The sequence below is a fragment of the Falco biarmicus genome, chromosome 13, assembly GCF_023638135.1.
Source record: "Falco biarmicus isolate bFalBia1 chromosome 13, bFalBia1.pri, whole genome shotgun sequence".
NCBI classification, from domain to species: Eukaryota; Metazoa; Chordata; class Aves; order Falconiformes; family Falconidae; genus Falco; species Falco biarmicus.
The window spans coordinates 16,337,902-16,365,812 of record NC_079300.1 but is presented as its reverse complement, the minus strand read 5'-3'; the positions used below and the strand labels follow the sequence as shown (position 1 = coordinate 16,365,812).

The 27,911-nt window shown below is 35.5% G+C and overlaps 1 protein-coding gene across 2 annotated transcripts in view; it reads right to left on the bottom strand.

Moving 5' to 3' along the window:
* Nucleotides 1–768: 768 nt before the first annotated feature.
* The window catches only part of PLOD2 (procollagen-lysine,2-oxoglutarate 5-dioxygenase 2), a 54,974-nt gene continuing 27,831 nt past the window's right edge, over nt 769–27,911 (bottom strand). The window contains exons 6-20 of one of the 2 annotated variants that reach the window (XM_056358790.1): nt 27,455–27,518; nt 26,575–26,672; nt 23,983–24,084; nt 19,644–19,769; nt 17,968–18,089; nt 11,157–11,261; nt 9,674–9,799; nt 8,348–8,489; nt 7,078–7,140; nt 5,616–5,729; nt 5,147–5,212; nt 4,108–4,212; nt 3,535–3,681; nt 3,115–3,240; nt 769–1,988 (exon numbers count right to left, since the gene is read on the bottom strand). In XM_056358790.1, coding sequence (XP_056214765.1) covers nt 1,833–1,988; nt 3,115–3,240; nt 3,535–3,681; nt 4,108–4,212; nt 5,147–5,212; nt 5,616–5,729; nt 7,078–7,140; nt 8,348–8,489; nt 9,674–9,799; nt 11,157–11,261; nt 17,968–18,089; nt 19,644–19,769; nt 23,983–24,084; nt 26,575–26,672; nt 27,455–27,518 — 1,662 coding nt within the window. In that variant the 3' untranslated portion in view covers nt 769–1,832. The remainder of the gene's footprint in view (nt 1,989–3,114; nt 3,241–3,534; nt 3,682–4,107; nt 4,213–5,146; nt 5,213–5,615; nt 5,730–7,077; nt 7,141–8,347; nt 8,490–9,673; nt 9,800–11,156; nt 11,262–17,967; nt 18,090–19,643; nt 19,770–23,982; nt 24,085–26,574; nt 26,673–27,454; nt 27,519–27,911) is intronic. The other variant, XM_056358791.1, reaches the window with a different exon arrangement.

Here is a 27,911-nt window from a genome sequence, read left to right as displayed (position 1 = left end):
ACAAAGGCTGCTTTCATTCTGAAGACCTGAAGATTTTCTTATCTGTAAAGTTTGCCTAAGCATACACTCGCTAAGACAGAGATGTTCCATGACTGGAAACAAAGTTGAGGGATATCAATCTCCAAATATTAACCTAAAATGAAGAAAAGTTGACAATGTAAAAAGAAATTAAAAGAAAGCAAACAGTTTCCTGTAAAAAGTCATTCCTTTTCAAGCCAGCTCATTTTAGTACATTATTGGAGTCACCACATTTTGATGTATTTGCTTCAGCATAACTTTAAGTATGGCTACAACCCATTCCTCAAAAGAGCAGAAGAGGGAAATAAGCAGACATGCTTATTTTTCATAAAACAATAATCCCTGAACTCCCCTCCAAATCCTTTCAGCTCCAAATAAAGTTTCTGTTTAGGAAACTTGATATTAAGCTTCTTCAAATATTACCAGGTAAAAAGTGAACTACTGTTTAGATATCAAAAAGTCTCTATAGAAAACAGGAAGGTTGGTACAGAAGACAAGAAACATCCAGCCTCCTGGGGTTGTCCTGAAAGTGTAATGCAAGGTTTGGTACACAGGCACCAGCCCACATAAGAAATAATTTCAACAGTAACAGAGTAAATAAACCAAAAACTGACACATAGAGGAACCTCTGTTCTAAATGTATCTACAGCTCTTTTAAAACAATTCTTTAAAAAAATTAAATATAATTTCTGTAAGAACAATGACAACATGCAAAGAAACAACCTAATACAGTCAAGTGAAAGCTGTACATTAATTTAAAATTACCCTTTATTTTTCACAAGTTTTTCCAACATGTTGTGCATTTTAGCACGGTAGACTTTGAGATAGTTAGCTTCAAGTTTCTTTAAATTACAAACAGTAGATACAGTAGGAATATTTTAAACTGATATCTTTAAAATAAACGGCAAGTTAAGACCCTTAGTTTTAAAAGAGAGACTGCCACCATTTCATTTTCCTGATAAAAGATTCAAGTAATTTATGTAAGAGTAGAAAATTGTCTCTATAAAACATCCTATTATTAAAATTTACCAGCATTCTGAAAATAAACATCAATTTTCCAGTATCAATTGGGTGCAATTACACATTTAGAAAAATAACTCATTTTAAATGAAGGTCACTTGGTGAAGAAAAGTAAATTTTCAACAGGATGAATTCTCAAAACAAATTATAAACCATTTTAAACTAAATTATTTAATCCTTGCTTCATCTCAGCAATTTATTTTTTTATCTAATGGTGTACACTTCAGTATTGAAAATGAATGAAGAAAACAGGCTACTGAGAAGTTTTCCCTTCAGTATATACCAGCATGTGGGATTATGGCTTATCCCCAACAACTGTATACCAGATTCACTTAATTTTGGTTTTATGCTGTGGTTTTTAATTGGTTAATACCAAATACACACCACAAAAACTTCAGCTGTGTCACTTTACTAAATGAAAACCACAATAAATTTTTCAGACAGTATTGTATCTAGGGTTGTTTGGGGTTTTTTTTCAACAAAGAAATAGATTCATCATAAAATGTTTTTCCATTTTCCCTCCTTACCTACTCTTCAAGACAGCAGAATGGAAAAACAAGCAGGACATGTTTACTTTACGACTCAAGGCTCAGAGCAGATATTGAGAAATCTTCAACAATTTTAGAATATTTTCTCTTTTTTCCATTCTTTTAGCCCAAAGTAACTCTGCTGTCTAGGAACAGTAACTTAAAGTTTCTTTTATCACCATCTTCCAGAAGAAATCTATAAATAAATGTTTACATAAAGAATCAAACACTGCTGTTGGAGACGGCAAAAAAAATAATAAAATAAAATTAAGGATCAATAAATGATACTGCAATGTATCTTGTGCCATTCAAGATAGGAAGTCCTTCATGTAAATGAGTAAGTCTTCCTGGGTGCATGAAACTCCATCCTTTCCTGGGAGACTCAATAGAGCAGTTGTACCTAAGAAATTTACATCCACCTCCCTGTAGTAAAAACACAAACAAAACAAAACCCCAAACATTTACCTTGTGTTTTAATAGAGTAAGTTCCTTTTTATTCATTCATATCTGCAAATATTTTGCTATTATTAATAGACTGTTAACTATTCTTCCCACCCCTATTAACAAGGTTGTTTAAATGACACCATCTTCAGAGCAAAACATAACAGACATGCATTTGCAACCAAAGATTTCTCCTTGCTTTGCTTTAGCATTCCCTGGATAACAACTCATTCAAGCAGCAACTCTGACAAACAGGTCTGTAATAACTTTACTGTAGATGACACCAGAGAGAAGCAAATCATGTTCACAGGCCTTGTTCCAGAACTGCATCCCTGCCCAAGACCCATTTAAACAAATCTTAAATTAATTAATCTGGCTGTTGCTTTCAAACTGAAGGTGTATCTTCTACTGCATCCCTGCCCAAGACCCATTTAAACAAATCTTTAATTAATCTGGCTGTTGCTTTCAAACTGAAGGTGTATCTTCTAAAATACTAACTTTGACAAACACAGTTACAGGTGTTAAGTAGGACTGTGAATAATACAGGTTTATAAAGAAAACAGGTTAAGTTTCTCTGCTAGTCAAAGCTGGCTATTACTGCCACTGCCCTGCCTCTGGGAACTTTTCTTTGAATTGATATTGGAGTAGAAAACAGTTTATCTCAGAAAAAAAAAAATCAGGAACAGCTGAAAATTTTCATTCTGTGGCTGCTCTAAATAAAGAATAACTAAAAAAAACTGTTAAGAAGCCATCTGAGTCAACTTTGGACTATTGAATGTATTTTGAAAAACTGTTTTTCACTGTAGAGAAATGAAGCATTTCAGAAATGTTAAAAATGAAATTGCTAACATCTCCAAAGTTTTCTGCCCCACCATTTGAAACCATTTTGACCAACTCAGCCTGACTGCATCAACAGTTCGAGATCGTGCAATCTAGTAAATGCAATACTTGTCAAAAAACACCACAGAATAATACCTCTCAATTTGTGATGCACATCTTTTTTCCTTTTCAGTATGGTCTTTAAGTATAAACATTTGCGTTCTAGTTTGGAAATTCTACTAGACACTCAAAGGACAACATTTTTTAAGACAGTAAGTTGTCAACTTACTTGAAAGTCCTCTCCTACTTTGTTGAGAGCGATGTTGATTGTGAATGTAGAGGAGTCATGGTGAGGTCTGAGTGACCGTTGTCTGTCAGGGCTATATTTTACAACAAAATTCAATAAAGCATAACCCTGAAACAAAATACACAGTCAGACTTCAGCCTGTGAACTACTAAGTCATACATAGGGTTCTTGGTTTGGTGTTTTGGGTTGTTTTTTTTTTGTTAGGGTTCTTGGTTTGGTGGGGTTTTTTTGTTTTGGTCATTTGTTTTTTTTGTTTAAAGCCAAGTTACCAACTCAACAACATTCTATAACTACTGTTACATCATGTATAAACTCCCCAACCAAACCAAAGAAGGTATATTCAATAAAATACTTAGAATCAGTCATGCCATGAAATTACCTGCAAAAAATTTAAACCCATACCTTGGTATAATAGCCAGCAAACACTTTCAGCGTAACTGGTGCAATGAACTCTCTTATGAAATGCAGCCATTCATTATCCAGTCCAATTTGCTTCATATGGATATCATCAGTTGGGACGTTTTCATAACCTCCAGAAATACGGCTGTCCTAATGAAAACACCATAAAGAGCCTTGAAATATGGATATGGAATACTTCTGGCACTTCTACAAATGCTTATTTGAAATCTACAGAATCACAAAACTGAAACAAAGCAATGCTTTAGTGGATATATGTGAGCTTCTTGCTGTACAGTAATTTCACAGCTAACTGCTGAGGGGGGAAAGAAAAAAAAAAAAGCTGAGGTATCAATGAGGCTACCAGTAAGCAAAATTTGTACATTTTTTAAAAGGTGAGTCAATATTTGGATATGTTGCCTGTAAATAAGGACTTCCTGAGGTAATGGTTTTATTTATTAGAGATGCAGATGCAACTGAAGTTATATCAGATCAAGAGAGTACACTGTGAATTACTACTGTTATAAATAACATAATAAATTAGTCATTAAGGTCATGCTTATATAGTCTGACACTTACTTGGTGTTTTCCACCAGACCATTGTCCAAAATGTTCCATTTCTTCTACCAATTCATCACAGGCAGTGTCAGAAAATATGGGAAACCAAAACACATCTGGACATGGCTACAAAAGAAGAAAAAAAAAAAAGGGCAAGAACAAAGGACATCTTCACTTTTCTTGGTCACTAAAGAATATCAGCTCTTCTCATCTGAGACATAATTCAGATACATTTAAATAATTAAATTTTGTCTTGATCCACAAGCATCTTCTCACAGAATGAAGCAAAAACTACAAGCTACCTTGTAAGCCATGACCCAGCATTAACCACTGTGGCAGAGTACCCATGTATTCTGTGCCTTGGTTGCTCTAAATAACTACCCTGATCTTCCACGTCACAAGCTATTAGAAAAACAGTTTAAAAGTTAACATTTTTTTGAACACAAACCCAATTTGTCCCAGCTTCTTAAGGAAGTTCATTAAGTCACTGTCCCTAATCGTCACAGTCCAACACTGGTACAGCAATTACCACCTTAGAAGTGTTCTGTACAGAACAGTTGTCTAAAGCAAGTAGCCAGGCAGAAAACAAACAAACAAATCAAAGCAACAAAAAAGCCCAAAAAGACCTCTGTATCCAACGAAAGGTTTTACCTTGGATTCATGGTTGTCAGACCTTAGGAATCCATACAGAAAGGCACACCCCAAGGAAAGTATCTAGATGGGCTTGCCTTCACTAGACACCAGAAAACACAGCAATCTCCTACAGAAATTTTATTAGGCCTTCTGCTAGTCGTACTATGTAGTTCAAATAAATAAGCTAAATACATCTGTATTTTGGAGAAGGCAGTTATTTGCAGAACCACATAATTCTAAGCACTCCAGCAATCATTTTTGGACTCTTCTGATCTAGTTTTCAAAGTGGCAAAAATCCAGTTCTGATCCAAAACATCAAAAAGTTGTTCAGCCGAAGACCAAAACAGCATTTGCATGGAAATAGTTACCATATGTCAATTTATTATTGGTCAGTTCCACAAATTTTAAGACAACTGCTTATACCCACCTGTTCCACTATATTATCAGTGAATATCTTTGAGTAGTTGGGATTTATATAGGTTTCCTTCCAATCCTAAAAAACACAATTTTAAAACATTAAAACAAAAACTAATTTATAAGTGACAAAAAATAATTTATATTCCACTAATTTGCTCTACTGAAAGCATTGGAAACAATTGAACCATTTCTTACACCCATAAATGAACTGGTTCTTAACATGTTAAAAATCATGAAACCTGTTACATTAGGGCCATATCTCCAAATCCTCACACCGGTCATCAGTTGGCTAGTTGATATGATATAGTGCCATTTGCTTAAATGGGTGTCAGAGGACAACTTTAGTACACACCCAGTATTTAGCACATAATGAACAATGTTCTCCATGTAAAGTCTTTAAATCCTGAGACCTTTATAATACATAAACTTTACAACTTTTTCAAATAAAATAACCATTTCATCAATAATTAGATGCATACCACAGGATTTTCAAATATCTGCCAGAGGTCATTGTTGTAGTGGGAGGTATTGTAATTGGCTGTAGAAAGAAGTCTTCCAAATTCATGTCTGTTGGTAATATACATAAAAACACCCTATATCAAGCAGAGAAAATGTCATTAGTGAAACTGTCCACCTTAGCAAAAATTATGTTTTTAAAAAGTCTGTTTGTTTATACATTTTATGAAAGTGTAGTCATAATACTTATATATACATATTATACGCATGCTGTTCATTCAGCTTCTTTAATTTTCAGTGGTTGATTCTAATCGCCAACTAGCATTCGTAATTTGTTTGCAAGCATTTTGCTGAACTTATTTTCTAAACACATTAAACAAAACCATACATTGTTCATAATGTAAACCCACACACAGTTATAGAAAGGAAAATACAGAGAAGCGCTCGGCTGATTTATTTTCCAGAAAACCTAAGCAGACACACTGGAAGCACCTGTTCTCAAACTGAAAATACTCATACAAGAAAACCAGCATCTAGGGTTTGGTTTCCAATTAAAAACTGAAAGAATAAGCTAACAATAACAGGGCTAATGGAAGTCAGAAGAAACTTATTTCAGAGTATTCACTACATGATCCTTCTGGTGATCTGGCCTGAAATAAAAAGATATTGGCAAATACAGCATATAAAAATATTCAGATCAGGATACAAAACAGCTCAGCAGTTTGAAGTATGTTCACCTGAGTAAACATTGTAAAATATATGCAAGATATCAAGTGTGGTAAGATACAGCTTTATTATCAAGCTATTAACAGAAATCATCAACAAAACTCTTGATTAAAAATAGTAAAAGAAAATAGCCTTTTTTAAAAGAAACAAGTTCTATGGGTTGTTGGGTTTTTTGTTTACTGTTTTTCAGACTAAAACTTAATTTCTTAAGTGTTTGTGACTCTTGGATTTGCAGTAGATGAAGACATTACCATTTGGATGATTTGGTATTTCTATGTTTTTGTCTGAAAAAGAGTTAAACTGTTAGAAAGGTAATGATTATGTTAAACACATGCCCACTTTTGGGCACTTACCAAATCGTAAAATAGCTGCTGCAGGGAGAATAAGGAGGGTCTGGGTACAAGAAAAACAGCTTCAAGTGACAGTGTGGTGCCTGAGGGGGCCTGACAGACCTGCTAGCGATTTGAGCTTTAGTCCTTCCCAGGACTGCTGAATCAATTTTAACTACAGAAGCACATCATCAGCACACCTTGACCTCAGAAGCCCTGAGAAACCCCACTAAGGAAACAACAAGCCTCTCTAAGATGCTTTGAACTGGTCACCTGTCCCTGGCAAAAACTTGAACCTCAGAAGACTGAAGAGAAAGCTAGAGCAGTATTTCATTAGAGTAAGTGGACAGAGGAGAAGTATCTTCTGGTGGTAGAGTAATACTGCAGGTAATAATAACTAATGAATAAAAAAAAAATAATAAAGCAACACCTTTGGGGGTCTGAGCATATGGAATGTTTCCGAAGAAGGGGAGTCTTTTTCCCTTTGTAAAGTCTAAAATGAAGGAGAATCATCACATCAGTTTTCTGATACATCAGCTCTTTCTCTTTTTCCGACTACTATTAGGTTTCCACAGTCACATCAGGGAAATAGCAGCCTTTGATCTAAAGCTGATATGCCTTTACAGACAACATGCATCTCCAAGCAAAGCTCATAATACACATGTCAAAGCTGTTTCCACCAGCCCCTTCTTATCTGCTGCAATACAAAAACAAGCACGTACCAGACCATCTTACAGCACAGACTGAGAAAAAGGAAGAGAGAAAGCAATTTTCTGATGAGCCAGTCAGATTAGTTAAACGAGCGCACAAGAAGCACAGGTTTGCAATAACTGATGCTGGGAAGGTTTGAGTACAACAGAATTGGATTGGGATGTTCTGAAGAATCAGTACAAACAAAGGAGATCATGCCTTGTTATGAGGGAATAAAAAAATTAATACTTGCCAACTTTTCTTGTTCAATTCAGCAAAATTATTTTTCAGTGCTATAGTGTCTGGAAATAGGTCTGGTTTAGGTCTTATTTGTTTCTGTGCTGAAACTAGTGTAAATATCAGTAGAAATGTGGATTTACATATTCATAATTTTACAGAACAAAGAAGTTTCCTCTCATTACTTACAGCTTAATGCAAGTAACAAATTTCTGATACAGTTTTAATCTATCTGGAAAAATTAATGAGTAATTCATGCTCCTTAAGAAGATTCCTACCATTTCATAAATCACTTAGGCTTTTTATATCAACACTGCCCATCATTCATTTAAATATGTATCTACTTAAATATAAAATTGCAAAATATTCCAACTTAGTCTGCTAGAAGTTTTACATTTAATAAAAACGTGCATTATAGAGATGCTCTAAATGCATTGATAAGTTTGAAGTCATACACAGCAAAATAGTTGAGCCCCTTTTTCATCTCTTGAGGTTGCACCAATAAGGAAGGTATTTTAACCTCAACAGGAATTTTCAGTGAGTTTAAACAAAAAACATCATGCAGTCAGTGCACCAGTGCACTGGCCTTGCAAAAACCTCTGTTCTCAACAATGTCAAAAAATACACCTAAAGTTTCTATGTCACAAAAATTGGCCAGTACTTTGAATTAGAAAATATAATATCCAAGATCAATCAAGTGAAGCAGTCAAGTGTAGCAGGACACAAAGAAGTCTATGTGTATTTAAAGGCAAGCTGTTACAAATACACCTTACCATTTCCCTGGCATTCCTGCAGAAAGCCATATCAGGATCCAACTTATCACGCATAAAGTAGTTCTTTTCTTTCATCTCTGATCTGAGAGTCTGTCCCTTAATTAAGTATATATTAGCCATATAAGGAATGTTCCATACTCCTCTGTAAAAAAAATAAAAATCAAATGCAAATAATTTAAATCCATGAAAACTAATTTGTTGCGTATTCTATCAAATCAGTGCCTCTGTATTTGCTGACAAGACTGATCAAGTTTCAAGGAAATGAAGCTGAAAGGTTCACAAGACATTTGAAAAACTACAGCTGAACACTATGGACATCTCTGACAGTAATTCAACTTTTATGAAGTACTGTTAAGAAATAGAAAGGTCAAATTCTGTAAAGAGTTTTAACTACAAATGTACTTCATGCTTCCATAGTTAAGGCAATCAGTCAATCTTATAATATTATTCTACACTACCAGATGGAGAAAGTAATTCTAAACTCATTTAACAATCTCTTTTAAACTTCACTGAGGTTTTACACAGCTGGTCTGACCTCCTCACACAGAAACACACGGACCACAGCAGGCCATGTATTTATGTGAGCTGGGCCAATATCAACAAAAACTCATTGCTGTTCACAACGCTCACTCTGCAGATTCCCTCCCTCCCAGTGCCACGAGCACATCTTTCAGTGCTTTTGAAAATGAGCCAATCCTATTCAAACAGTTAATCTGTTTCAGACCTCTTTGTTCTTCCAGGGCAATGAAAAGGCATCACCACATGGGAAAGTCAAGCTTAGAACAACTTACATCACATTCATTTAGGGGAAGGATAAACCCAAAAGGTTATGTGAAAAAATGTATTTCTCAAGAGCTCCTTAGGATATATCTGACCTAATATACAGGAAGAAACACATGAAAAAACTATAGCTGTTCAGTTAATTATGCATTTGGCCAAAGAAATTAAGAAGTCATTTGATGAATGCAACAGTCACTTCTTTTGACCAAGGTTCCTGGGATACAGAGTTTTGGATTTGCTATTTGTCTTGCCATTTTCTATGTTATGCACTGCTAGAGTAACCAGACACAATCAGACAGGTACCAGTAATGACTATGTCCATTGCTAATACCAGCTCATTGTGTTAAACCCTTTGCTTTTTTTATTCAAGCTGTGAATTGGTAAAAAACAAATGGGAAAACAAATGCACTTCTATGAAACAGGAAAATCTAAGCTATATAACTAACCTCTTCAGGAATAATACCATATTACATGAAAATCTACGAATATTTTCCTGATCATCATACTGGGTGCCTTGACATTAAAAATTAGCTCATAATTACTTACACTCTGTTTCCTTGGACAATATCAACATAATCTTCCGATCGAGCATAATAGCCATCTGGGCTCAAAGCACCCCAGAAATTGGACCAAAGCTTCCCATGACGAGTTACAAGTGGAGCAATTATCTTTCTGTAAAGTGACATATTGAACAAGAAAATATGAACTGTAATGCATAGACTACATGTCAAAATATACCGGCTTTACTGTTTGAAGTATAGTGTAGTTAAAACATCAATGAGCTGAACTCAAAGCTGGAAGAAACAGCATCCAAGCACCCACTGCCCAGAAGCAACATCAGTGTAACAGAAACAAAATTTCCTATAAATCAGAGGTGGTTTGATTTTCAGTCACACACAAAAAAAAAAACCCTGCCCATAATATAATGGCAAAAAGCATCACAAAGTCAAAGGCATGGAAAAAAAACCCAAAAAACAAAAAAACAAAACAAAACAAAACAAACCAAAAATAAACACCTCAAGAAAACCACAGTGAGACTTGGCTTACCCAGAATTTAACAGTCAAAAGGAGAAATATAAGTTGACCAGAATAAAAAGAATAAAATGACACTTTGTTTCAGAGGCTGCCTACTGCTACTGCTAGATATATTTTGCAAAGTTTCTGTTTCTTCCACCTAGTGTACCTGGCTTTTAGCCTGTTTCTACAATAATAAATAGTACAAGTAATATAGTGCAAAGAACTGTCAGCCACATCTTCAGTTAAGCTCCATGCTTCTCACCAGTAGGTCAAAACAGACATTGATAATTTATCTTTCTGTGATACACTTGAGATTCCCCAATTTGTTAGGAACAGGCAAACACCGCCTACCTACTTAACATGGGACTTTACAAACTGGCAGAAATGAAGTGCACAGCATTCCCAGTGGGCCCAGTTTGCTGAAAGCTACTTGCTGGTGAAGTCACAGCTTTGTATAACTGAAGAGATCATACTAATACAAGGAGAAATTAGTCATTAAACTGCTTCATCTCCAACAACCTTTCACTATTTTATTGTGTCTGTAATTTAAAAAGAAAGCAATAATACTGCAACACCAGAGTAGTAAACTCTGGGGAGTTTCTGTTTGGTTTGAGGGCTTTTTTGTTGTTGAGTGGGGTTGTTTGTGTTGGGTTTTTAAGTGTTTTGTATATGACCAACTTTGACATCATTAGTCAGTGAAATCTTAATGCATTTCATAAAACTTGCTTACACCATACCATTCTCTTCAGAGGAACCTTGAAGCATTTGAAATTCACATCAAGAATTGCTGTTTGCCAGGAACAAAATGCTTTGTGAATCGTTCACCTCCAAGCTCATTATGAACTATGGCAATCAAATACCACAGGTAAACAAAGATAAACAAATAAACAAAGGTAAACAAATACCACAGGTAGCTCTGCAAGAACAGATGGGATCTTCTTTTCTCTGGATGTGCCCCAGAAAATCCTTTAAAGCTAGAGGAAATTCTGTAAAATCAAGAGATATACTACACCTGTTCTGTTCTATTAGTAGCCTTAAAGTTTTCGGGTTTGTGAGCACGACATCTGCATCTATGCTGAAGTAATATTCACATGCTTTATGCTGGCGACAAAGGTCCCTAAAAAGAAAAAAGGGAATGATTAACTCACACATAACCAGAAAAGATGAACAAACAACAACAAAAAAACAACTCAACAACCCCAAACCACAACCAAATGCTCTACTCATACATGGCAGTAAAAGCCCTCTGCAGTATAGTATTGTAAAAGAAAGGTGTCTTTAGGCTACAGTATCATGATCATCTACAAGAAGATTTAAAGACATGGATCAGATGCCTTATATTTTTATATTTTAGGTCTCTTTGTTCAAACTTTCTTCTGCTCAAAGGACTTAAGAATGACTTTGTTTGAATCACAGTAGAAAGCAGAGCTTTTTATACCATAAATTTAAGCAATCCCTGCACTTCAAACCTGATCACTGAAGATGTAGTAGTAATTTGAGCCAAATTTTTAAAATACTGAAATGCAAAAATGGTCTTCCCACTACTGCTGAAGTCACGGGGTTTAGACACACACCTATAGTTTAAATCTTTAGCCAGTTTCTGGTTTTGTCTTCACTGACATCTTCACTGACAGTTTATCTTATGTGTACATGTTTTTATGCCAGCAATTCCTTAACCAGCACTTCCTCACATAATTGTCCCAATTGAAACCAGCAGATTTTATTTTGGCCATAACACAGTCCAGCAATTAAGTGTTTATGGCACTGTCCATTACCAGCCTATTCAGTCCGAAGTTTTACAACTACTGAACACAATTTAAGTAGCTTTATTTACAATTATTAATAGTAACCCAACTTTTATATTGCACTTGACATTAGATGTTAGATTTCTTCCAAAAACATTCCATTCCTTTATCCCCATTTTACTAATGAGGAAACTAAATCTGAGAGACCAAAGAACTTGATGTCAGTCTGGGGTTCCTGACAACACTGGCCAGCAATTCCCCAAAAGCAGCTAAACCTTTTGCTGCTAACAAAAATATGAATGGAATTAATGTTTTTAATTATGAAAATGTGAAAAAAACCAAATTGTACAGATTTATATACAGTTGTAAGCAAACTTGACTGAAAAATTGATCACATAATTTAAAAATGTACAATCCTTCAACTTTTGCCTTTTTTTCCCCTCACTCTCACCTCCCAACTTTAAATGCAGAGCCAGTGAATTCTATTAAAACTATTAATATATATATATATATATAACTATTAAAACAATATGTTTAGTGTTGAAAATCCTTCTGTTCTTCATTCACATAATAATCCAAAACACAAAATGCTAAATTAAACGTTTTGGTCTAAGTCACACTAAGTCATGCAATAATCTACTGAGAACTCTCAATTATTGAGACTATTTAAGGCATTACTGCCTTATTTAGCTGTAGTACAAATCACCTACAATGAAGCCTTCAACTTCAACCTCTGAAACCAAGAATATTAAAGATATGTATTGATATTCTATATATTTATTACATGTGCATATACAGATATAAAAAGACCAAAACTCAAGGCTAGTATGCTGACTGTACTTCAACTCATTTTCCCCCTATTTCTAAATAGCAATGAAGACTGCATCACCAAATGGCAAAGCTTAACATTTAAAGCACAATAATTTTCCTTGCATTCCCAGATTCAAGTCACCAAGTCAAATGTGAAGTATTAATTTTGCCCTTGCACTTTAAGGTCATCTCCACAAAACACTTCAGGCTTCAGATATACAGAAAAAGAGTTGTAAAAGTTTGTGTCAAAACTTACAAAGCAAGCCTACTCTCTCAAGAAATTCATTGGCTTTCAATATTGCCAAGTAGCTTTCTCAAGAAAATAAAAGTAATCCTGCATATTCTCATGCTTTAAAATATTACCTTCTCACAGTGTATGCTAACCTCTCCAGATGCAGGAATCCCAGATTGTATGTGAAACTACTATGTCCAGGTTGTACCAAAGAACAAGTGAAAAGTGCTTTCTAGCAATACTCATAAGTTCAGTAATATACTTCCTAACTTAAATTCAATGGCTAAACCGATTTGGCTAAAATCTACTTGCTTTACACTCCACCTGCTTATAAACCAAGAGCAAATGTTAAAAAGAAAGCTATATTTTTGTACGTAACTTAAAGCCATTTCAGCGTAGCAATTAACAGAAATCTAGTAGAAGGCCAAGATTTTTTTGTTGGAAGCATTAAGTGAAGCTCAGCAAATCAGTTTAAAGTATTTTGCAATCAGAGAAATGTTTAACTTTGCTTACAAACCACAAGCCCATCTGGAAGAGTGACCTCATCCAAAAGGGAAAGTGCCACTGCTCTTCATCAAACTTTCCACTGAGACACTCCAAGGAGCTAGCTGCTTTTAGCAGTAAGGTACATGGTCTACCCAATTTCTTTACCATTGAGTCACTTAAATTTTGGGTGGGGTTTGCTGGTTTGTTTGGGGGGTTTTTTTGAGACAGTTTGAATTTGCAATTAATCTATTTATCATTTTTATACCACTCACAGTTTAGAAATAAAAATCCAAATGTGGACTGTTAGTCCAAAGGGAAAGCACTTACAGCATTTGACAGACCTCTGAAAGAAAACGTGTCCCAGATAAAAGGCTGCAGCGCTTACTGAAACACTGGGTGACACTCGCTGCCATTTAGGGTTACATTTTGCATCACTCCAGATAGCCACAACAGTATAAACAAACTCTTATCAATCATCACTAAAACCAAACAAACACAGCCACAAAACAGATAAAGCACTAATGTTTAGTTTTGCATCTCAAGCTTCAGTATTGTTACCACAGTTACCACACCTGGAAGCTACTGGTATCAGATAGGGGTGGGAAAGCTGGTTTTCTTCTGCAATACTCAAATTTCAAGCTGTTCCACTTCCATCTGAGCCTGAAACCCAAAACTGCCAAAGTGTTCAGAAGAAGCAACTCCAGAAAACCCAAGTCTCCACCAGATATCACTTGACATCTGGGAGACACAGGTTTAATTCCTGCTCTTTCTTCAACCATATCCAAGATACTTGCCCTGCTTGAAGGACTGAAAGGGAGTCCACCTCACGGCTGATCAATGCCAAATGGGAGCTCAGAGACAAGGACTTAATATCCTTTCTCAAGAAACACACAGGAGACTCCAAATTCAGCTCAAAATTCAACAGTGAGGTCAGTGAACTCTCTAACCAATTCTGATCTCTCTACTATTCTTCCTGAAACTTTTGAAAACTTCCAATGTACAATTTCATTAACTCAAAGTTGAGTTAAATCGTATTTTTAAAGTTCACAAAAAAGTCCTAGCTAGTTCTATTACTAACATTTTTGAGGGAGGATAAAAAAAAAAAAAACTCAAAGAAAAAGAAACCCTGAAAAACTGTAAGTATTTGGGGAAAAAAAGATTATGGAAAAGCCGCCTTTTATAAATAAAACCTCAGAGATGTGAATGAGGTAAATTCCTGTGTTTCCTCAGTTTCTGTTATTGCTTGAATAAATTTCATATTGTTATTTTACATTATCTGCTATAACGAGTCGTGTAACAGCTGGGTGAAATCTCATCCCCAAACAAGGCGAAACCACAAATGAGCTTTTTCCTAAAGAAAAAAAGAACCAGCTGTAAGAACTCTAATATATTCCTTGTAGACAAAGGCTATAAAAAAAGACATGGGAATGCTATTTTAGGGTTTCAAGTGATGTACATGCAGAGAACAGACTTTGACAACACGCAGCTAAACTCCTCTTTATTTTCCTCCCTTTTTATTGTTTCAGCCCACAATACAGAAAGCTGTGCACTCCTGTTTGCCCGTCTTGTTGGATTGTAACAGGTTTTTGCTGACTGCACAATTTTAGGTCCTTTTCAACACCTATCCAACTTTCACAAGCACAGAAGAGAGCTTTCCAAGTCAAGAAGCAGCAAGAAAGTAAATGCTTCAATTATTCTTTATTGCGTAAATGAGAAAATTAGACAGAGGTTTGCTGCATGGCTACAGGTGAATTATTTTTTTTAAAAATGTTATTTTCTCATATCTATTTTGTCATAAGAGAGTCTCATTTACCGAGAACCTCATTGTGATTTAGCATCACTTTTTACTGAGCTAAAAAAGGGAAGAAAAGAAAGAGGTAAGGAGAAAACTGACCCAACTGTGTTATATACTTGAAAGTATTCTGCTGAAAACAAACCAGAACTTCAATGCTTGAAGTTCCCTCTATCTCTGTATAATTTGAAGCCTGTTTTACTGCTTCAGATGAATAGATTTTGTGTGGAATGTGCAAGTGAGGAGACAAAATTAATTCTAAATCTACTGGAAAGTAACAGAGACACTAAAATCGGCTAATTTGGAAAAAGAGAAAGCAAGTGTTTAAGGCAGATGGAACAAAACTATCAGTCAACAATGCAGATAAAGGCAGGAGAAAATTAATAAGACCACCAAATATATCAATCTCTGTAAATCAAATCATCAAAAAGGTTTGAAGGATCACTCTTTTCAAGTTATTCCCATTGCAGTATTAGTTAGGAATAAATGAGGTTATTTATGTTGGAAGCCAGCTGAAGGCTGAAAGCAAATATTTTTTTATGGTAACTACCTGCACTTCCAAGGTACTTTTTTTGAGGAAAAGTAAAATGCAGTTGTGCCAGAGGAGTGGCAATGTTCATAAGGGCAGCCAAGCAGAGCAGAAGTACAAAGGAAGCAGCAAATAAACTGAACTTGCTTCAGTCAAATCGAAAGGGGACGTCAAGTTGTATCTATATTGCTCACATGAAAAATCCTACTAATAACACTCATACTTTCAGGATGATTCAGTATTTTGGCATGGTCTCATTCCATATTTTCTCTATATGGTACATATCTCTAAGAGAATCTTTATTAAGGAGGCTTTTCAAGGGAGGAGCAACATGGGTGAAATTCAATCTGGACAATGGATAACACATCACAGTGTAGTGTATCCAGTGGTACTCACCACAAGTATGTATGATTATCTCTCTGCCTTACATAACAGAATTTTGAGTGATTTTCTGCAAATATACATTTAAATCACTATTTTTTACCCACAGATCAAGCAAAGACCATATACCATATCAAAACCTCTGTCACATACGTCAGTAGGTTCTGTCAAAAGATGACAGGTTTAAAGATCTTCAGGTGAGATTTAGTTACAGTACAGAAATTTATTACATTAAAGATTCTGCCTTATGGTGTCTATATAACAAAGAGGAAAAGGCAACTGCAGAAATTCTACCTCAGTTACATGTAGTGTACGCTACTTCAAAAAGTTTGCAAACATGATACATTTGTTTAAAGTTTACTGGAAATAATGATTTGTAAACACGTGAATGGCTGTTTACACTAACATTGGGCAGCCGTAGTGTTTCATAGAAAGGCTACGGGAGAGGCTTGGACCTCAGCCAAATATCAGTTTTTCAGTGGCTTCAGCACAACAAAGCCCCATTCACACAAATTTCCAAGAACATCACAGAGACTCAGGACTGGACCTTCATTCTTTCAGCTGGTGCCATGAACAGCCTATGCTATGCTCTTGGCCTCTGAATATAAAAGAAAAGGGCCTTTCAAAATTAATTTCTCTGCTCTGACACTCATGGAAGATTTGGGAGAAAAGAGTGGAAGAATTATGTGAGGACAGAGCCTGCTCAAGAGCCACAGCGATGTCTTGGTGGGATGCTGGTGTGTAAAATTCCATAATCTGACTGACAGGACATACTGGGAGAGGCACAAGCAATGCTGTGGTAGTAGCCAGTGCTGCAGCCACTGAAGAGACATCTTGACAGGCAGGTCTGACATGGTATGCATACTCCAAAGGTCACATTTAGGTCTAGCAAGTGCCAGGTTTAAAAACTAAAGATCTGGATTCCCTAGTAGGAACAAAAGGAAAAAAAGAAAAAAAAAAAAGCAAGCAGGACCAAGTATCAGAAAGTCAGTTGCCTTCGCAAGTCCTTTTTTCTTCCTCCTGAAAGCAGGAACTTCTACTAGAACACTTCTAATGGATATTCCTGTCCTTTGAACCATAGGAAGAAATATAGTTCTGTCACCTGTATGGCCAGGTCAAGCTTTAACCATATTTTCACTTGAATATAATACCATTTAAAAAAAGAAAAAGGGAGTTGGGGGCAGGTGTGCCAGGGCTAGATGACTAAGACAACAGAAGTGCAATTGTTAAATGCATATCCAGTGCAAGAGGAAATTCTATTCGAAAAAACACTCTGATGTTAGCTTGAAAAGGTTTTGGATTAAAAAAAGAAACAAACATTTTTAGAAGATACACTGCAATTAGAATTTCAATTTACATTTGCATCTGCTTCCACATTTTTTTAAATTACTACTACATATAATTTTCTGCACAAACTTTAATAAAGTTTGTTGTGTTGTATCATCCATTTCAATAGCATTGTTTGCAAAATAAATATTTAAACTATACAGTTCATACTCATCATGTTTTAACATACACCCATGTTTGAGATAACCATAATGTAAAAAAATTTGACACCTCTTATTTCTTTGTAGTCTATTGTCTACGCCTTCATTAGAAGGCATGATGACAGATTATCACAGTAGTCCAAACCAGAGATGTTTTCACAATGACCAACAGCTTTTTATATTACACAGAAACTATAAAAAAAACTCAGTTCATATCTAGATGTTGTTATACCAAAAAACTTCTGCTTTTGTATCTTACAATGTAAAATTGTTAGTGTTTAAGATGCAAAATAGTATACATAAAAGGTGAAAAAATGTTAGTGTATGCATCATTATAACAGATTTATAAATTAGAATTTACATTCCCATGTTCCGGGCTTCTGCTTGACTGAGATTTTCTTCAGGTCCAACAATTTTTATACTTCTGATAATGTTCTTGGCTTTTTCCCAGAATTTCTTGATGTGCTTTTCATGGTAAACCTCCTGTAATCATGTTAACATTGTTTTTAGTGAAAAGTACAAGTTGTTGTGAAATCATACACACAGAGTCCAAGAACACATTGTATTCTATCCTAAACATACAGATGGCAAACAGCATTTTAAGAATATTCCAGTACAACTGTCATTAAAATGAAGCTTGTCTGTTCAAAATTTCAGCAAAAGAATCCAACACATCAGCAATATAAACCAAATCCATACTTCCAGACCAATGATGCAAGGTTCACAGAATGTTTATGCAATATTTTTTTCAGAATATTTTATGATCTTCAAAACCATCCTACAACCTCAGTGGCACACAAGTTTTTTATGCTGTTCCAGAATGGCTTTAGAAAGGGAGCTGCCACCTGTACCCAGGTGGACAGTCACAGCAGTCATTGTTTCTTTAAAACATGGTCACAGTGATTGTGTCTAATTTCTAAGTACCCTACCTGTAAATTAAAGACCTCAGCTGCAAGCAATGCTTCCAACCCAGTGTTCTCAGTCACAGCTTTTATATATTATGGCCGATATTAGAGTAAGTATTGGGTAGGCTTTTCCCCCCCTTTATGATAAAAAAAAGCTATTCAGTTTATGTTCATTTCAAATACCATATGACTTCTGGTTGAAGCAAAAGAACCTAGCATAGCCTACGATTCCTATGTGCATATCCCATTTAACATCCCCTTTATAAAACACACTGAAAACTTTAAAGATAAACTCCACTTCTATTCAGACTTTTTGTGCTACAATATCAACAGTATTGCACGCCAAGTGAAAAAGGGCAAGATTATATTTTTCCTCCTATTTCTCTTCCAGCCCAGCTGGGTTTTTCTGGTTTTTGGGTTGTTTGGGTTTTTTTTGTTTTGGGGGGGTTTTTTGTGTTCCCGCCCCCAAAAAAAGACTTACACACATCTGCCACCTCACTCAAGAAAACAGCAATACTGAAGTCACTGGTGAACTATCAGTGACACCAGATCATTAGGTAATTAGCAAAAAGCATTCAAAAATATTCAAAAAAGCAATTCATCTGTAGTGCCATTCAAAATACACTTTGATATACATGTCTTTCCCATGGCACCGAGCAAGAGAACCAAGAGAAACATAAACGCAGTGGGGTATCAATGGAAAGAAAAGCAAATCCAGTGTCAACTATTGGATAGTAGTTTATTAATAACATGCTCTAACTTTTGGTCAGTCCTGAAGTGGAGAGGCAGTTGGCCTAGATTATTATTGTGGGTCCCTTCAAACTGAAACTATTCTATTCTTACTCTACTTTGTTATCAGTACTTCCCCCAGAAGCCCACACTTTAAAATACAAATTTTTTATTAGTGAAAGAAAGAATCTAAGCAGCTTCTTTCAAGACTTCAGTAAGCACTGACGCTATCTCATTGCATTTGTGTATTTTTTCCACTTCTGCATACTGAATTCTGAAAGATTATCTCTTCCTATGCAGTTAACTATGTACATATAAAGAATCCATATATTCTCTCACACACTTTCATTCATAGCATAATTTCCAAAACTGAAGCTTGGCACTATAGTAACATCATACTTACATTATTATGAATGAAGATACTGAGTGCCTCCTTTGGGTAGTCCAGAGTCAACAGTCTGTCTAAAAATTTAGGTAGGAAAGGAGTGGGTTGTTCAATGAAAACACCAATTTTTACTCTTGGATATTCCTAAAAAAAATGATATTTTGACACAACCAATAAGACTTGCCTCCTTTCTAAGATTAATTATACTAAAAAGCAACTTAAGTCATGTTGTAGTAACTTAAGACTACACAGTCTTCAAACAATCAAAACCAGCTGGCTCAGAACTGCTATGACCCCTTTTTATTTACACTCACTTCATTAAATAAGCAAAGACAATGGATTTAATATTGCTAGAAAACTCTTCAAATTCCAGTAACAGAAACAGGAAGTAGAAAATAACATATGTTTTTTTTAAATTCCTTCTTTAAAAAAAGTATTATTAAAATGTTGAAAAAATATTTAAGAAAATACACCTAGAACTACACTGTAATTTCATTTTTTTGCAAGTAATGTACATACGTTACATTTGCAAGAAAATGTAAGGAAGACTAGGTTTTTTAGAAGTAGTTAAAGAATAAATACCACAAAACATTTTACTTATCTGATTAATTTTTATTTTTATGTGTTTTCACATAAAGCATTTATGTTTTAACGTGAATTCACATCTTTCTGTACAGTGGTATTAATTCCTGGTTTGTATGGGCTTGATAGGGAGATCATGACTACTAAAAAAAACTAGACAGCACTTCTGTGTATTCCTAATATATATTATTACACTATGCAAGACAGAAATTTAATCTTCAAAGGCCTCGACTTCTACACAGACATAAGACTATTAAACAAAAAAAATTTCCACCTCCAAAACAATTAGTATAAACGTCTAACCCACTACAAGGCTTGGAGAGAAACCTTACACAAGTATAAAAGGCTGCAATTTAGCTTTCCTTAAGCAAGCCAACACCCACTTGAAAAGTGTCTGGATAAACCATTAGTGCATGTTGAGATTTTACTGCATCACTGTCTACATCAGAAATCCAGAAACATACTGGCAAATGCACCAGATTGGAAACATTAGGCACCAGTGTTTACCCTGACTACCTCCTATTCACAATTTCATCTGCAAACCTAATACATACTCATGCAGACATCCTAATAACTTGAAAACTGATGAAGACAAGTACACTGACATGTCCTGAAAAATGCAGCTGTGATTCTCTGGCAACCACTCCACTAAGGCTGGTGTCATGGTAATTGGTGCTGCTGATTGCAAGCAATGAGGAAAACTGTGTGTGCCATCAGGCTTACCAAGCTGTACCTGCACATTGCTACCAATACTAGAACTGCTGCATTAACCTATTTTGACTGTTTCTCTAATTCTGAGCCATTTTCCCCTTACTCTCCAGGATAAAGAGAAGCAGGTTCAAGCTGGACCTGCAAGGGTTATAGGGACAAAAAGGAATTACTGACACTCCTGCAGCACACTCAAGTGTGAACTGCTTGGCTCTACGCTAAGATCTGTGTAGGATGACTGAGGTAAAAGTAAGTGTTTAAAGAACCAAGAGTAAAAATTCCGGCTAACTGTATCTCCTCAAAGCAGAACGCTCTGCTGTGTCTCCCATTTCTGATGCATCTCCCACCACATCTCCTCAAAGCAGAGAGCTCATCAATCTAGATCCTGGCTCACCATACTATAAGGAGTTGCCACTGCATAATCTGAATCTAGGTCACAATGGACAATTTTAATAACCGGCATTTTGAGTATATCAAGTCAGAAATTTTGGTTCTTCCCAGTTGTGCCTCAGCAAAAACACTTTGGAAATATCCAGTCAGTACCAGGATGTAATTTTCTCAGTTTCACTAAGGTCATGCATTTGCCTTTTAAAGTTTACTTTCTCACAAGCAGTAGTTGAGCATATGGCAATTTTTGAAAGAAATACAGGATAATGTCCCAGTAAAATCACACTAAGTCCAGGAACTCTTGCACAAGAGTCACCAGTGAAGCCAAAAGATGAGCGAGGTCATTCTTTCCACCTGCACCAGGAAGTCTCCACACCAGTAACAAGCTTCAGGATTTAGGAAGTAGCTCTCATTTAAGAGACTAAATCTGTTTTCCAGTTTAATTTAGGTTTAAGCAAAAAAGCCCTTAAGAAGTGGCAAAAATTTACACTTATTGAGTCAGGGTGTGTTCTTCAATTTATTTTTCATTACCCTACTTTGTCTCAGGCAGGTAGCTAATTTGGGGGTGGCACATGCTGCTGACATTAGCAGAAGAATGCAATTACTGAGTGCTTCCACACTTCAGCTCTGATCAGAGCACAGGAGGTCCTGCTTCTGTGAAGATGACAAGGACTAAAAGCAAAACACTCTGCATACATGGCTCTCAGCTCCTTCACAGGTAACCCTGAAGCTCAGCTTTTCACAGGTCATGCTCCCAGCACCTACTCACACTGACCTTGCTAATGCCTTGGGCTCTTCTGCTCATCCATCACAGACCAACCTACATACCCTATAGCAATGCTTCCACCCATCTCTGCCTTGCACGCACCTACCCCTGACCTCCACAGAAGGATAGATATCCCCATGTCCATGATGGAAAGCAGTATTATTTCAGCTCCTTGTTCTACAGTGGAGTTTATCCATTTTGTACTGCTAAAAGCAAGATCTGTGGGTAAGCCCAGCCCAAAACATTGAATTTGCAACACCTAAGCTCATCAAGTCAAGGACCCATTCATGTCAGAATTCACCTAAAAGAACTCAAAGCCCAAAACATAGCTGGTATCAACAAATCTTATCCTCTACTTGCTTATGAGAACAAGCAAAATCCTCAGAAGATGAGTGTATCAATGCATAAAGTTAAATAAAACAATATGAGAAGAACTATTAGAGGCACAGAGCTGGTATTCTTCTTTTCACTGAAGATTTCTTGTTAAGTAGCAACCAGCCAGGCCTGAACAGAAAGCGCGTTCAGAAAATGAAATATTGCTTGTGCTTAGAAATGCCTGAAGTAAACATTCTACAGAGGCCAAGGAAAAGTCTCGTTATTTCTGCTGGCAGAGTGAATGAGGTATGAAGTCCAAAGAATGAATTACAGTAAGGAAGACACATTCCAAGTAGATGTACATAAGCTATAGGAAGCTATCCAGTAAATCATTGCAAGTTACTCCCTATTACCGGCTTTAAGATTTAACTGCTTCCCAACTACATTATAATTAACACCACCCTTAGGAAAAACTTAGACAACAACTTTTCCTCAGGTAAACTGTATCTTGGGACTGCAAACACTATTTCAGTAGAACAATCATTCAAGTGTTGTAACTTCAAAGCAAAATTAAAATAAATAAAAGATGTAAAATAATCTGAAAGTTATTACAATTCCAGCAATAACTTTTTTAGATTATATTCCAGTCCATAAGCTACTTATTGTCCAGAAAATTTTTCACTTTATTCTTTCATTGCAAAGATAGTATGAGAGTAGTAGTGGATTGTTATCTTTAACATGACCTTCTAAGACCTGTTCTAATGCCAATCTTCAATACAGAACAGAAATGAAACAGCTGCTGGAAACAGCCTATTAACAATAATCAGAATGTTCTTTAAGTACAAGCCTTACATTTCAGCATGGTAGATCTTAGTATTTACTTTGCCTAAAATTTACTGAGTACAAGCTGAAATATTCATAAAGACACTAAAGACGTCATGCTTGGAGCCCGAATACTGGATACACAGAGTCATGTGTACGTGTATGTTTGTCCTACAAGAATTCTGAAGACTGAACTGATATCCAAATCTCAATTATATGAGATTTATTCTACAGAAACACATTTACATATACAATACAGATATCTGTATCATGCTCTACAAGGTAGTTTTGACTGTTTCTCAGTATCTCTCAGAAAACAGTAACTAATCGTGTTACAGTTAACCTCTACTAGTAACAAATTGTTAAATTGGTGCATATCAAGTTTTTTGTAGGCCTGCAGTTAAAAATCTGAAATATCTAAAGAGCTTTTCTACATCCCCCCAAGTTTTCATTATTCGCTTGAATCTTGCATGATTCAAAAATCATTCATTCACCCTCAGTGAATAGAGGTAAGGATCTGGAGGGCTTTTGGAGATGGAATCATCTTCAGTAATATGGGGGAAACCTATATTAAAATGCGTGACTACAAACATTTCTGAAAGTACTGATATTTCCAGTAAATTAAAATTCCATCTTTGCAGTTTCATATACCAGAAAAAAATGTCCTGAGGTGTCTACAAAATGTAATATTGCATACAAAAGCCACTGTCTCAGAAATCACTATAAACCTACCAACTGCATTCAAAATAATTTTGTTCTAGTGAAAAGTATTCTTACCGTTACTGTTGACAAGTCTAGTAAGTCTAAATCACAAATACTACAACCAGTTTCCCGTGTCCAAGCATTAGGAATATAGTTTCCCAAATAGTTCAAGTGAATCTGGTAAATAAACAAACAATTCAGATTAATGAAAGGTGCTTGCAAATAGTGTTTTGTAGTTTTTAAATAGAATTCAGGCTTACTCATTGAATCTCTAATACCTACAGGCTATTGACTGTCCTTTTTTTAATGTAAGATTTTAAAAAAAAAGCAAACACCCCAGCATACAAAAATATCTGGGTAAAAGCTTTTTCTTTTTATTTACAAAACAGAGATTATATTCTCCTAGCATCTACATTTATTGCTTCAGCTAAGCCAAAAATTTGTTGCAAATATAACAACTACCAACTAAATGCTTGTATGACTTTCAAGACACAGACAACAGAACATTCAGCTCTCAAAAGCTACTAGGCATGATTTCAAGCCAAAAGAAAAGATTATAGTTTAACTCTTTTTCCAAATCTGAGAATCATCAACAATTTACACAAAACAGAAGGAGTGAATATATGAAACACACACAGAAAATGTAGAAGACAAATGCCCAGATGATGTGTTTTTGACAAGTCATGGCAAGATTCAGAAGCCAGCCAAGGGGATACTTTTTAAAGCAGCATCTAGCTTCTTAACACATTTTTAATTGGTACCGAGCAAAACATGTACTTTTTGATGGGCTGCCTGGGTTGCCCTGTTCACCTGGATTCCACAGGAAGTTTGCACAGAACTTCACTCTTCTCTACTGCCATTTGCAACGGTAAAGGGATCTCTTACCCCAGGGAAAGTCTGCTATTCATTCCTGCTCTACTGCCCTCAAAAAACTGGAAGGCTAGAATATTATTTTGCATAGGAAACACTCCGGTGCAATACTCAGTCTTGATTTTATGATATTCTGGGTGTTTGTTTATGCATATTGAAAATCATTCTAGACAGATTTTAAATAGAATTGCTTGACTTTAATTTCAGAGATGTACCATAAAGTCTACAAAAATTAATATTTCACGAAAAGCCATTGCACTTGAGGGACACAAAAAAATAAATTACATGTCAGTATAATTTGGTATCCATTTCAAAGTGTCTCTGACCAATGCTACTTACTAATCTGCAAATTGAAGAGATTAAATATTAAATACAAACCTGAAGATTCTTATGAACAAAGAACTTTTACTATTTGGAGTTAATTCTGGGATTACTTTCATGCTAGTTTTTTCACTAGTTAGTAAATACTTTTTCCAATCCTGCTATGCTACTGTCCTCTTAATTCTATTCCATGTTTAAAACAGAAGAATCTAATCACATTGACAAAGTGATATTTAGCAAGAGTTTCCTCTATTTTTAAAACTACATCATTACATGCAGAGATTGATTTTTGTTTAATGTAGCGTAACTCGTGGATTAGTACAAGGAGCTCCAACCTCAACTGCTTGCCCAACTGTAAAACACAGTACCTTTCTTTTCATTGGCAAAGTGTCAGCAAAGCCAGTATGATAGACAACTTGAGGATTTAACTGAGGGAAAAATAACTCTAGTAACATGGAAGAAATTGGTCACGTATTTCACCACTGCTGAGTAGTTACACACCAACCAGATAGTGGTATCAGTATATTCACTAATTCTAAAGATGAAATACAGAACAAAAACTAAGCAGCAGCAGTCATTGGGATATTAATGAGTTTCAAACTTTGATTCTCCTGGGAGGCATTTTTCTGAAAATAAGGAGCTACAGTAAGGAAAATGTATTCAGAAGAATTTAGGAAGTGGCCATGCCCCATCCTTCAGCCAACAGAAGCTGCAAGAAGTGGTACACCTTTACAGTTCTTTGCCATATAACATAAAAATGACCAAATGTAGCCATTTCTCCCAGAGAAACTGTGCCAGGCCCGCTGGACCACTGAATCCTTATACATGGACAGAATCTGCCAAAACAGCTATTTCACAGGACAGACAGTGCTCTACCACGAACCCAGAGCTCATGAGCCATTGGTATATTGCAGGCAGTGAGCAGTGACACTGAAGATGCGACAACAGAAGCCAACCACGCATGTTCATATATATACACACACACTTACACACATACTTTTTTTTTTTTTTGCTTATTTTCTTATATATGTGTATACAAACACACACCAAGGTCTGTGGTAGAATCACATGTGTTATTGTTTTGTACCCTAGGCTGTCACTCTTTAGATTTCTCTCACCCTGAAAACCTATTCTTCTGATTACCATTTAATAACCAGATAGACATTCTTCACTAACTTCAATAACTGTTTTGCGATAGCGAACAAATTAACATAAGCTTACTTGCTTCTAATAACCCATGCTACAGTGAATTTGGGAGCAGAATGAGTTGTTTCAGCAGCGATATCAAGTTACAGTGACAGCAGAATAACATGAGAGCTATTAGAATGTGGGGGTTATCCCTGTAATTCTTATTAACATTAATTGAAAATGAGCAGTGGTGGTGTGCTATGACTGTTTCAGACTCTTCCACCATTGTTTTTGCCTCTATTAAAATTGCCATCTCTACAAAAAAAATAAAACCGAACTGTCACTCACTTTAGTCGGACCATTTCCATGAATAGTGACTGGTAATGTGTCGTACACTGAATTCCTTGCTCTTACTTTTCCTTCTTCAAATTTCAAAAGCACTTCATCTGCAGTTCAATAAAGATTGCACAGTAATAACAGTTTATAAATAACAGTTAAAATTTCAGAGCTCTTTAAGATCTTGCTGATACAATATACCTTGCTGTTGCTATTGTTGTCCATGTTACTTAATTGGAAGCTTTTGTCCATCTTTTCAACTAGATCTTGGATCCTAAGCCCTTTATGCTAAATAAGGTTACATCAAAATTCAGAGTTTGTCATCAGGTGCCTTCAGTATTTGAACAATATCTGCTTTAAACATAAAACTAATTTGTGCAAATGTTATTTATATAAAAGTCATAGTTATTTCAGATACGATCTGACTATTCTTGCTCCATAATTGGAGGTTAAAGGTAAGAAAGGCAGTTTGCACAGATGCCATTTCTCAATTTAAATTCATGACATTTCAATAAAGGAAATTCTACATTATTCCACATTCCATTTCATTACATATAGCTATTTGCTTAAGAACATCTAAAAAGGCATTTTAATTACAACCTTACTCCTGTAATTAGGTTTGTGAAAGGCAGATAGAAAAGTGGTTCTTAACTTTGTGTTTATTGCTAGCTTCATTTATGGAAGCTTATTTTTGTCTATTTGAAATCAAATATTTTATAAATGGGAAAAATCAATATTAAACCCGAAAGACTTGTAACTAATCTGACAATCAGGTTTACATCCAAATACTTCTTTTAAAAAAGTATACGTTTAGGGAATGCTATTCATGGTTAAGCAAAGAAAGCATTAATAACAGTTAATAGAACACATATTGTGCAAATCATACACTTACCAACAGCTCCATTTAGAGTCTGGAAAATTGTACATTTGTGGTCCAAAGTGATGTTAATGCGTTCCTGAAATAAAAGTACCAAAGATGTTGAGGCATTCTAAAAGCCAATGTTTTTACAGCAACATTGCAGTTATACTGCAGTGGCAGCAAGTATCAAGCAAAGCTACCTATCAGGCTGTTAGGAATATAAAATAATTAGCAATATAAAATTATGAGTTATATCTGAGTTATGCACCTGTATAGCAATCAGTTTTATATGTGTAAAGACTTTATATAAACTTGAAGGATAAAGGTCATAACTCTCCAAAGAGACTACGGTTTGGCAGTATAAGCCAAATAAAATCTGTGTCTTATCTTAAAAAAAAATAAAAACTAAGAAGTCTTGGCCAAGCAACAAAACATACGGTGTTTCACAGTCTCAAAAATGCAAAAGCCAAATTTAAGTATCATGTCAGAA